We start from the raw sequence: 12,999 nt of genomic DNA, 5'->3' as shown, positions 1-12,999 counted from the left end.
CATTTATATTATACATTTGGTACAAAACTATACAAAAAATTGACACAAATAAAATTTTTTTTTTTTTTTTTTTTTTAAGTTGGCTTTCACTCCTCGGTCTTTTTTCCGAGGTGTATTAAATAAAATAATAAAGATAAAGTAAATAAGTCAATAAGTTCACCCAGCACCAAACGGAACGTCATGACAGCTGTCACTTGGAGTGCATTGAAAATAAACTTTTTCCTACCAAGCGAAATTATACTTTATTTATAATTACAGAGAGTGTATTATAGTATTTTTTAACGGTAAAGCTCAGCTGTCAATACCTACCTGACTGGTGTTGATGTTGTCAATTGTCAATTTGTCATAGCGGTATCGTATCATGGTTAAAGTGGTTAAAGCTATTTATTTTCTCAGTTTTCAAATCCTGAGTGCGTGGGAATGTATACTATATTGAAGTTAACTTCTACATAATAATTATGTCTTTGTCAGAATTTAAAGAACTTATCAGCGGCTTAGCCGTTGTAACAACAGTATTGAATTTTTTGGCAGGAATGTATGTTACATTTAAATAAATATACATGATTTAGAATGACTTGCAGCTGTTTAAATATGTTACTAACTTTGCCAGGTTGGTGTGCAAGCAATATGTGGTGAATAGATCCACAGCTGAAGCATCACCACTGCCTTTTCTAACTGGTGTTCTAGCGTAAGTGTTGAGTCACTATTTGAAATCAATTATTGTTTTATATTAGCACGTTGCGGAATAAACATATGGCTTGTCGGAGATATTCAAATGGACAAATATTTCTTCTTAGATTTGCCTACAAAAGCATACCAGTACTATTATTTGTTTCAAATAGTAATTCCCAAAGGTGACTGGGCTCCAACCCACTTAAAAAAATGTTAATGTTGGGGCCCTAATATTTTCCAAAAAGTGACGTAATTATGTAATTGTGAGCACTTAGATTTCCTTGCAGTTTCTCACTAAAATTCACACCATACAATTTCATTTTATTCATACTTTGGTAAATGCTGGATTAGAATAACTGAGATAGTTTTTTTTTAATTTAAATAATTTTTCTTTACAGATCAGCCTTGTGGCTCATGTATGGAATCACCAAAAACGATAATAAGATAATATTAGTGAATACAATAGGAATAACCCTCATGACTTTATATTCCCTTGTGTTCTTTATGTACACCTACAAGAAGTCTACTACATTTAAACAAATGGTTGTTACAATGTGCTTGCTGGTAACATCTGTGGGATACTTAAGATTTGAGGAAGATAAAAAAATTCTTCTTGGCCGACTGGGTAAGCTAAATTCACATTTTAGACTTTTTGTGTAAGAACAACCAGGAATTTGGCTTTTCCATGTAAAGTCAGACTTCAAAAGCATTCTCAATTCATGAATAGGTTATATTGCTATAATGAGGTTTATAGCTGTGCCATAAATTGAAAACACATTGTTTCTAAAATAATCAGTTAATGTTATTAAATTTTAAAATATTCATAATAAATAAGTAAATTCATTGTAGCGTTTTTTATCCTGTTACTTTTGACCCATTTATAGATGAAATAGTGATACCATTGTTATATGAAGCAGAGATAAAATTACTTGTACAAGGAAACAAAGATTAACCATAATATAATACATATTGTCACTACTTTGAAAAAATCTCGTATCTCACGCTGCTCCTCAAAGTTAAAACGCAGTAAGTCTATATGCATTCCATACATACTTACTACAATTTTCTTTTCATTGACAGACAAAGATACAAGTTTTTAGGGTTCCGTAGTCAACTAGGAACCCTTATAGTTTCGCCATGTCTGTCTGTCCGTCCGTCCGTCCGTCCGTCCGTCCGTCCGTCCGTCCGTCCGTCCGTCCGTCCGTCCGTCCGTCCGTCAGTCCGTCAGTCCGTCCGCGGATAATCTCAGTAACCGTTAGCACTAGAAAGCTGAAATTTGGTACCAATATGTATATCAATCACGCCAATAAAGTGCAAAAATAAAAAATGGAAAAAAATGTTTTATTAGGGTACCCCCCCTACATATAAAGTGGGAGCTGATATTTTTTTTCATTCTAACCCCAACGTGTGATATATTGTTGGATAGGTATTTAAAAATGAATTAGGGTTTTCTAAGATTGTTTTTTGATAATATTAATATTTTCTGAAATAATCGCTCCTAAAGGAAAAAAAAGTGCGACCCCCCCCTCTAACTTTTGAACCACATGTTTAAAAAATATGAAAAAATTCACAAATGTAGAACTTTATAAAGACTTTCTAGAAAAATTGTTTTGAACTTGATAGGTTCAGTAGTTTTTGAGAAAAATACGGAAAACTATGGAACCCTACACTAAGCGTGGCCCGACACGCTCTTGGCCGGTTTTTTAAAAGTAGTGTCAATATTAAAATTTTCAACTTCTGATGTACTTAGAAATATGTATAACTTGGGATTTTAATTATAGTAGTATGCAATTGACAGTCATAGAAATAATTATATATTTGTAGCATTTGTTAACAAAACTGTAAGAAATATATCATATATTAGAAACACCATTGTTGGAATAATCAACAATAACTGTAACTAATGATAGATTTATGACTAATTAAACTCGTGAAATAACAGTGATAACTAGGTATAGTTTAGCCAAGGCCTGTCCTATTTGAATATAAACAGAGATAATAATGCTATCTTTGTCTAACAATAGTAGTAGCACCTAAAAGTAAGGGATGAGTAAAGTTTTCCCGATTATCTGGTTCCTTATTGACTGCAGTTGTTTTTGTGCTATACTGTATCAGTGGATGTTTTGTCTTTGTTATAAGACTTATTGAATGTCTTTTAAAAGTCTAAGAGAAGAAAAAGAAGTTTAAGAGACTACAGACATGTTATTGTTGTTTTTTAATATCCAGCAGCGCCATCTACAGTGTATGTTTGAATAAGGAATGCAATGTTCTAAATATAATTTTAAATATGACATGATGTTCATGACATTGTATTCTAGTTGTCACTCAATAAATCATCTTCGGAGCATTTACACGTATTTGATTAACAATAGGTTATGGGTATATTTTATTGATCAATACGGGGGGTTTAGTCAAGTATTAGATTGCAGTTTACAGTGTATTGTGTTATTTATTTATATTGTGAAGTGATCTGTGACTAATCTCCGGAGATGTCGTCACCAAACTATGTGGCGAATGTGCCCAAGTTACGTGGCCGAGAAAATTATTGTGAGTGGGTTTTCGCAGCAGAGAATTTTCTTATCCTAGAAGGCACGCAGAAGTTTGTTACGCGTAAGCCAGAAGCTACGGGTACAGAAGTTGCAGATGACGAAAAAGCCCGTGCGAAATTGATTTTGACTATCGACCCTTCCTTGTATGTCCATGTAAAAGGTGTCAAAACTACGTTTGAATTGTGGACAAAACTCAAAAGCTTATTTGACGACTCTGGTTTCGCCAGAAGAATTACGTTGTTACGAAATTTAATTTCCATAAGGCTCGAAAATTCAAATTCGATGACAGAATACGTAACAAAAATGGTAGAAAATGGTCAGAAATTAAGTGGCACAGGTTTTGCCATTAGTGATGAGTGGATCGGCTCGCTATTATTAGCAGGTTTGCCTGAGAAATATTCCCCGATGATTATGGCAATAGAGCATTCCGGCATTTCCATCACGACAGACGCCATCAAAACAAAGCTTTTAGACATGGAAGAGAAAAATTCAAATTTGACAGGGAATGGGAACGAGACTGAGAATGCATTCGCGAGTACGTCAAGTTACCAACATAACAAGAAAAACAAAACGAAATTTGTCTGTGGTAAACAGGATGGCGGCGAAATGACAACAAAAGTCAGAAATGTCAAAGTCAATTGTTTCAGATGCAAAGAATCGGGTCATTATAGAAATCAATGCCCGAATTACGAAAAGAATTCAGTTAAAAATAAAACTGGTATACGGAAACAGTCTCATGCATTCAGTGCTGTGTTTTTAAGTGCCGATTTTAAGAAAGACGAGTACTATATTGATAGTGGCGCTAGTACCCATTTAACACCAAACGAATGTTGGGTTATGAATGCATCGTACGAGCCGGCAACTAGTGAAATTATAGTTGCAAATAAGGCATGTTTGCCTGTGTTGTGTACCGGAAACGTACAGATTGCGACTGTGACTCCAGATAGTGAATTCGACATAACAGTTGAAGATGTTCTATGTGTACCGAGTTTAACTACAAACCTTTTATCGGTCAGCCAACTGATAAAGAAAGGGAACAGAGTGGACTTCACTAAAAAGGATTGTAAGATTTACAATAGAAGTGGACAGCATGTAGCTACGGCCGCTCTGACAAATGGCGTTTACAAATTGAATATGCCAGAAGATATGACCAACGTTGCTATGGCAGTGTCTGCCGAGACTTGGCACCGACGTCTCGCACATGTTAATGGCTCCTACATGGCGAAAATGAAGGATGCAGTGCAAGGCTACAGTATTGGCGGCAAGATAGACATCAGTAATTGCAAGGTATGTTGTGAAGGCAAACAGTGCAGACTGCCATTCCCTAATAATTGCAACAGAAGTCAGGATTTATTAAATATTATTCACATGGATATAGCTGGTCCAATGGAAGTAAAATCTCTTGGAGGATCAAGATATTATTTGCTATTTGTGGATGACTATAGTCGTATGGCATTTATTTATTTTTTGAAGGAGAAAAGTCAAGCTCTTGATTGTTTTAAAGAGTTTAAAGCTAGAGTTGAAAATGAACTTGACAAAAAGATTAAGATTATAAGAAGTGATAATGGTCTTGAATTTTGCAGTAAGAAGTTCAACGAGTTCCTGAAGCTAAATGGGATACTGCATCAAAGGACAAATCCTTATACACCCGAACAAGATGGATTATGTGAACGGCAGAATCGCGTGGTCTGTGAGAAAGCTAGATGCTTATTATTTGATGCTGAGCTACCCACAGAGTTCTGGGCAGAAGCGTGTAATTGTGCAGTTTACTTAAGGAACCGGACAATAGCTTCAGGTTTGAACAACAAAACTCCTTTTGAAATGTGGACAGGGACACAGCCAGACCTGAGCCATCTAAGGATTTTCGGCAGTACTGTCATGGTCCACATTCCCAAAGAGAAAAGGTTGAAGTGGCAGAAGAAGTCTAAAGAAGCTATCCTAATGGGTTACCCAGAAGGGGTCAAAGGATATAGACTATTTGATCCAGAAAAGAGAACTTTTTTACAGCAAGGGATGTTAAAATTATTGAAAATAAAGTGACATATTGTCAAATTGAAGTTCAACCACAGATACAGAAAGCTGAGGTAGGATGTCAAAGTTCAGTGGGGGATGAGAGTCCAGATAATTCCAGAACTTTAACTGATACATCATATGATTCGATCAATCCTAGTGAGTATGAGGATCCAGATACCACAGCGGAAAGTGTTTCAGTTCCGGATAATGTTCCTGCTCCTGAGAGAACCGGGCCAGTCCTGAGAACAGCAGAACAAAGAAAAGCTCCTGAAAGGTATGGAATTTCAAATCTTTGTTCAGACGCTAGCCCGAGGGACGATGCCAGTGGTCTGTCACTATCTGAGGCTTTACGCGGACCAGAGAAAGAGCAATGGAGACAAGCTATGGCAGAAGAGTTGAATAGTTTTGAAGAAAACCAGGCCTGGGAGCTTGTCAGTATTCCAAAAGACTCTAGTGTGGTAAAGTGCAAGTGGGTGCTTAAAAAGAAGTATGATAGTGAGGGCAATGTGCGGTTCAGAGCCAGGTTAGTAGCCAAGGGCTATACTCAGAAGTATGGAGTGGACTATGAGGAAACATTCGCGCCAGTGGTAAGGCATACAACTTTAAGACTTTTATTTGCTCTCTCTGTGCAGTTGAACTTAGATATTTGTCATTTAGATGTGACCACTGCTTTCCTGAACGGCTACCTTGAGGAGGATATTTATATGGAGAAACCAGAAGGTTTTCCTTCGCCTGTAGGTAAAGGGCAGGTACTTAAGTTGAAGCGAGCCATATATGGGCTCAAACAATCCTCAAGAGCGTGGTACAGGAGGGTAGATGATTGTTTAACCGAGCATGGTTATACTAGGTCTAAATTAGAACCTTGTTTATATGTGAAAAACGATAACGGTTTGACTGTAGTAGCTCTATATGTCGATGATTTCTTTGTTTTTTCAAACAACGCTGAAGAAACAAAATGCTTGAAACAGGTACTGTCTTCACAATTTAAATTAAAAGATCTTGGTCAAGTGAAACAGTGTTTAGGCATGAATGTTAGTGTTGATAAAGAAAACAATGTTATAACTTTAGATCAAGAAGATTATGTCGACAAGTTGTTGCATAAGTTCAATATGACAGACTGTAAGACTGTTCAGACTCCTATGGAGGAAAGGTTGAACTTAGATAAGGGTGAGTGCTGTGATACTGAATTACCTTACCAACAACTCATTGGTAGTCTCATGTACTTAGCAGTTTTGACGCGACCCGACATTTCTTTTAGTGTAGGTTATCTGAGCCAGTTTAATAAATGCCATGGTAAAGAACATTGGGCTCATGCTAAACGTGTTTTGCGTTATCTTAAGAAAACAAAACACTATTGCCTCAGGTATAGTAGTGATTCTGATTCAAAGCTTACCGGGTTTGTTGATGCAGACTGGGGCAGTAATGTTCTTGATAGGAGGTCCTATTCAGGATATTGTTTCACTTTATCGGGAAGTGTAATCTCATGGTGTAGTAAGAAACAGACTAGCGTGTCCTTGAGCAGTTGTGAATCGGAATTCATTAGTATTTCTGAATGTATTAAAGAAGCTATGTACTTACGGTCATTATACCATGAAATTACAAATAAAATTTCATTGATTAGAATATACAATGATAATCAAGGTGCTCTGAAGTTATTGGCCAACCCAGTGTTTCACAATAGGTCGAAACACATTGACATTCGTTATCACTTTAGTAGAGATATAGTTGCTAAAGGTTTAGTAGAAACAAAATACTTATCGACAGCTGAGATGCCAGCCGATTTGCTGACTAAGGGTCTAGGGTTTGTCAAGCACTTTAGATTCCTTGAGAAGTTAGGACTTGTGCCTAAGTAGTAGTAGTAGGTATGTTTAGTTGGTTTTAAACCTGTTTCGCTTAATGCTGATGATGCTGATGGCTATGCTTAGATATAGTGGGGGTGTTGTTTTTTAATATCCAGCAGCGCCATCTACAGTGTATGTTTGAATAAGGAATGCAATGTTCTAAATATAATTTTAAATATGACATGATGTTCATGACATTGTATTCTAGTTGTCACTCAATAAATCATCTTCGGAGCATTTACACGTATTTGATTAACAATAGTTATTATTTTTAAAATCGGGACTTTATCGCGTATGACTACATATTAAACTGTCATACGCGATCAATTCCTGATTTGACACGAGAAAAGGTATATAGATCAGAGGCCCATTTCTCGAAGCTACAAGTTACAATTTACAAGCGGTTGTCAATGTCTACGAGTAATATGACAAGTTGGAAAGAGACTTCCGCATGTAACTTGTAACTTTCAGTTTTGAGAAATGGGCCCCAGATATTAGATAATGATAATTATAGTTTCTACAGAACTGGATGAATGATATGTGAATTTTGTGATAAGAACATTTCCTGCCGATTAGGTATCCATAATCTATAAAACTGATAAAATAGTAATGAGTGAACACGACGAGAAGTGTGGGTAACACTACGTATCTCATCTCTCGTCAATTATGTGGCAGGAGTGTTTGTACTTGTCCGTGTCTAAAAGGAAGGATTAGGAAGGAAAAAAAGGAAAGGAGAAAGTAGGAACTTTAGGTCAATCAGATACTTTGCATCCGAAATACCGACAGAACTCTGATAAAATGGCGGTGGTTATTGCTTTCGAAGCATAGGAACCGCCACATTAGACTTCTAGTCGGTTACCAAAACCGTCCGTTACCGAATTTAGAGTTATTTTTTGTATGGGAATTTCCATACACTTCTGCTGCATGACGTTGACGTGTCTGTTAACATTGACGTTGATGCAACTGACCCTTAGAGGCGTACTTAAGACGCTACAGGAGCGAAAATGCTAAAATGGAAAGGAGCCTCCTTTCAATTTGGTAACTTTAGTTAAATAAACTAGCTTTATCGAAAAAAAACATTCAGAACAACTCAGTTAAAAGTTATTGCGAAAAAATCTTTAAAATCGAGGTTCCGCTCTCGACTGTTTCCTCCTTCAAAACTTAATCAATCGTAACGAAATTTGAGAATCTGAATAACAATGGAATTATATGTGTCTGACCATTTACTTTCTTTGGGTAATTGTTACCAATTTTTAATACCACACCTTTTTTTGCGTCATAATCAATAAGGCTGTTTTTGGAAATTTTTGATGGGCTCTAGTGTCTTTAAAAATAAGAATATCAAAAAAATCAAAACGGTCCGACACAGATAATAATAATGTGTGTTGAAAAAACAATGGTCTATCTTCAAAAACCCGGGAGGAAATAGTCGAGAGCGTTTGTATGGAGAATTGACGTCTCCTGTATCGTCTTAAGAATTTGGCGCTCAGAACCCATTAAGGTTTGCCGCCCTACCAGAGCCTACCTTAGGCCATGGCTCCCTTTGATCTTCGAGTAAACGCCCCTGTAAAGACTCATGATGTAAACCACTTTGGAATATACCCTGCATTGCTAATTCTTTATCATTTCCATTTCAGGAACGGTTGCATGCCTCGTCACACTGCTAGCTATAGCTGCTCCCATGAGCAAGCTGTTCTATGTATTGAAAGTGAAGAGCACAGAGTGCCTTCCGTTCCCTATGATCCTGATGTCGTTCTTCGTGTCGAGTCTTTGGTTCCTGTACGGTGTTATAGAGGAAGATAATTATTTAATAGTGAGTATTGATTGGGTACTTTTTACCTTTCGTTTAAACCAAAGAGAATCGAGTATTATAGAGAGTTACTGTCAAAGTAAAACGTGTAATCACAGTGCAAAGACTGCCATCTCTCGGCGCAAGCTTAAAACTTTTGAACGTCAGTTTTGACAATTTGGCCCATATTGTTCTTCATTTGTACAAATGCAAACAAAACAGTGGAGACGCACTGTATTGAGGACTTCTTTTTTTGTGAATAGTATTTATAAATAGTATTAATTTAAACATAATTGAATCAATTGAATGACATATATGTCCCTAACCTAACTAAGTATAATAATTTGGATGCGATGCTAACCTAACCTGACGTATAAAACGTAAATTTTATGAATAAATCATTGAATTGAATTGTTAGCTTGATATATGTTAAAATGTCAAATGTTTGGCTTTGAGGTACGTTTTTTTCTCTGACTTTATCCGTCTATACGCAGGTACATATGTCTTTTGTTTAAACGAAGAATTTTAACGTGAGCCATGCAAAAAATAGGGCCTCAAAGTAATGGTAAAATTAGCTTAATGTTAGTCAGTCATGCTTCATAAAATATACATGAAATAACTCGTAATAAACATTAGCTTACCTGTAATATAAAATAGACTTTAACATTGTATCACTTTTCAGGCGGACCACATGGTTTTTTTTAACTTCTCATGCTCGTAATTTTTTTTATTTATACTACGTCGGTGGCAAACAACCATACGGTCCGCCTGATGGAAAGCGGTCACCGTAACCTATGGACGCCTGCAACTCAAGAAGTGTCACATGCGCGTTGCCAACCCATTAGAAACTGGAACACTCCCTTTTGCTGTGTTAAGTACACACTTACACAGCAAAAAGGAGTGAACACGTTCCAAAGAGGGCTCGGGTGCTGGCCGACAACTCGAAAGGACAATAAACGGAACAAATTAGTTCCGTAGATCCTTCCGTCACCAGCTCAACTCACCCTCGTTGAGCTCTGGCAGCCTTACTCATCGGCAGGAACACAACACTATGAGTAGGGTCTAGTGCTATTTGCGGTTTTTGCTGTATTTGGTTGGTTTACGTAAAATTGCTTATTATAATCTACAGAATATAATCTGCTATTACAACATTTATTTACTTAGCAATAAAGTCCGAAATCTGTTTCTTAAAAGACACCACACACCATACCATTCCAGAATTGAACCCATATTTGAGTCTACTTCTACGACACCTATGGGATGAAAGAAGGTGTCACCACCTTCTTTCATCCCATTTTTAGAGTTATCCCTTTTTAGGGTTCCGTACCAAAAAGGTACAAACAGGAACCCTTATGGTGCGACTCTGTCCGTCTGTCTGTCCGTCTGTCACATTCCTAAATATCTCGAGAACTACTAATGCTATCAACTTGAAATTTGGAATAGTTATGATATGAACGTTGTAAACCTCTACAAATAGAAAGTATAATTTTTTTTAATTTATGAATTTTAATTGTAGAAAATGGCAAAAATGAATGGGGGCAAACTGTAAATTTCAAGTTACTAGATCAAGTGGGATATCGTTAGAAAGAGCGCAAATTGAACGTAAATAAACTATTTTTTATAATCACAAATCAGTTAGTAGTCAGGTCGCGCAAATTAGTTAGCGAATTCACGAAGAGATGGCGCTATACACAATAATGCTCATTAGTACCTAAACTTTTGTCTTCTAGTCAAGTCATTAGAGATATGAAAACATGAGATTATTTTGACTAGGTAGTTTGAAAGAAAGTTTGTACGGGACCCTCGGTGGGCGAGTCCGACTCGCACTTGGCCGGTTTTTTTAGAGTTGTCATTGATGATTGCATCACATCTTCTCTCTAAAGCCAAGGATACACTAGGGGATAAATGTCCCACGACACTGTCGCCAGCGACGTCGGGTGAAGTAGCGCGACGCTGTCAGACTTCGCTCGACATGTCTGGCGACATCGCGCGGCACGTGTCGCCAGTGATATCGGGTGATGTAACGCGACGTTGCCGGACTTCGCTCGATATGTCTGGCAACATCGCGCGACACGTGTGGGCAAAGACATCGGGTGTCGCGCGATGTCGCCAGATATGTCAGGCGAAGTCTCGCGAAGTCGTATACGACTTCGTTAGACATCGCTGAGGATATAAGTCGCGCGATGTCGCCAGATATGTCAGGCGAAATCGGCCGGCTTCGCTTGACATGTCGCCGACACATGTCGTGGGACATTTGTCCCCTAGTGTATCCTTGGCTTTAGACAGCTCTCGCACATTTTGTATTAAAAATATTTTTTTTTGTTTTCAGTTACCAAATTTAGTCGGAGCTGGTCTTTCGGTGTTCCAACTTTCGCTGTTTATCATCTTCCCGCGGACGCCGTACACCCCTCTCTTGCCTAAGAGCGTGGTGGCGTAATCTACAGGGTGATAAGCTATTGAACAGAAGGAGAATTATGTAAGTTTGAGTTAGATTTTACTACTAAATAGGTGCTGCTGGTAGCGTTGAAAAAACCATGAAAAATACATGTATTTTGTTTTCATGACATTGCTTGACAAGAAAAATACATCGTCATACCTATAACATTTAAAATACATGCATTTTTCATGGCTTTTTCAACGCTAGCTGGTGGGCTATGCAAAAACATCTAGTGACTGTGATGTACTTCCCCCATAGCATACAGCTTGGCAAAAAAAGAGTAGAATTGGACTAACTTTTTTTTATCATAGCAACACTTACTTTTTTCATACAGAAGTGTCATAATAGTTGCCACATGCAAAGCGGTTTTCATAGACGGTGGCGCCGCTATTATTACTCTTTTTGCCAGGCAATCCACATCTATAGTATAGATGTTACATTCACAAAGACGCGTGCTTTGGTTCTTATTGTTGTTTGAGTTCATAAAATAAAACGAGTAAGGTGCACTAGGGTAATTCCGAATGACAGAAATGCTCTGGTAATTCCGAAAGGGGAATCTTGATATGATGGAAATAATGGTGATATTTGTGCGACTTTCGAAATTCGACAACTTTCGGAATTACCCTAATGTACCTTAGTAAAAAAGGGAAAAAAATCTACGAGTATTGATTATACTCAATGACAACTTTTATAGATCTCTGATTATTGCCGCCAGTTAATATTTTTATGTCCATGACATAACATAATATAAAATATTGTTTGATTTTATTTTATGTAATAAAATATTGATACGATCTGTTTTGAGTGACCTGTATTCCTGTTAATAGAATAAAAATAATGTCAATTATAAAGAGACTATAAAAATTAAGTATTTTTTTGTGTATTTTGCATCGAATAAAAATATTATTAAGGTTAATTAAGTCAAACTTTAAGTATGTGTTAACATATAGAAACTATCTAGTTTATATAAGTAAAAAATAATGGCAAGAATCCCAGATTGTGTATTTTAAATTCATTACTTTAGGTGTTTTAATTATTGATCAATTTGCAATTATCAATCAAAAAATTAGTTGTGAGTTACACATAGTAAATATACCTAACTACCACAAATTGAATGTACAGTCAATTAATTTGAATCCTAGCTACTATATAACCACTATATAACCTTTTCACAGTAAACGTCGAAGTGACTTCTATGACAAATAAAGCAAGGTATCAATAAGATAGGGTTCTATCAACCACCGTTTCAACATCTTATCCTGTCCATTTTCGGAACAAAATGTTTTAGGTTTGACTTGTTCTGATTCTTCTCATTACACCTTTTTTTATAAATTATTAATTTATTAGTAATTCGTTACTATCTACAAAGTACCTAAATTATTCTATAAAATATTACTTGAATGTGGTGCTATGTACTATTTTAAATGGTGTTATTACTTATCTTACCCTCTGCCTACCCCTTTATGGGAAACAGGCGTGATTGTATGTATGTATGTATGTACTTATCTTTCAATAAATTATATACTGACATTTTTAAACGTTCATCATAACATGACAAATTCTTATATGTATAGCCTGACCAGAATAAATACGTCATGCTTCCCGGCAGAACCACATCGTCTTTCGTGAACATAAACATATCAGAAAAGATCTATAAGATATCTATAAAATTCCATTTGAAACCATCTATATGAAAAA

The 12,999-nt window shown here is 36.5% G+C and overlaps 1 protein-coding gene across 1 annotated transcript; it reads left to right on the top strand.

The window, feature by feature from the left end:
* The first annotated feature begins 354 nt into the window (after positions 1-354).
* LOC125228118 (sugar transporter SWEET1) lies at positions 355-12,169 on the top strand. The gene is made up of 5 exons (XM_048132572.1): positions 355-535; positions 611-688; positions 1,071-1,297; positions 8,713-8,888; positions 11,194-12,169. The coding sequence occupies exons 1-5, from the start codon at positions 459-461 to the stop codon at positions 11,299-11,301; spliced, it is 666 nt and encodes a 221-aa protein (XP_047988529.1). The 5' UTR covers positions 355-458; the 3' UTR covers positions 11,302-12,169.
* The last annotated feature ends 830 nt before the right edge of the window (positions 12,170-12,999 follow it).

The sequence above is a fragment of the Leguminivora glycinivorella genome, chromosome 7, assembly GCF_023078275.1.
Source record: "Leguminivora glycinivorella isolate SPB_JAAS2020 chromosome 7, LegGlyc_1.1, whole genome shotgun sequence".
In the NCBI taxonomy this organism is placed as follows: Eukaryota; Metazoa; Arthropoda; class Insecta; order Lepidoptera; family Tortricidae; genus Leguminivora; species Leguminivora glycinivorella.
This window is presented reverse-complemented; position numbering and strand designations above follow the sequence as displayed.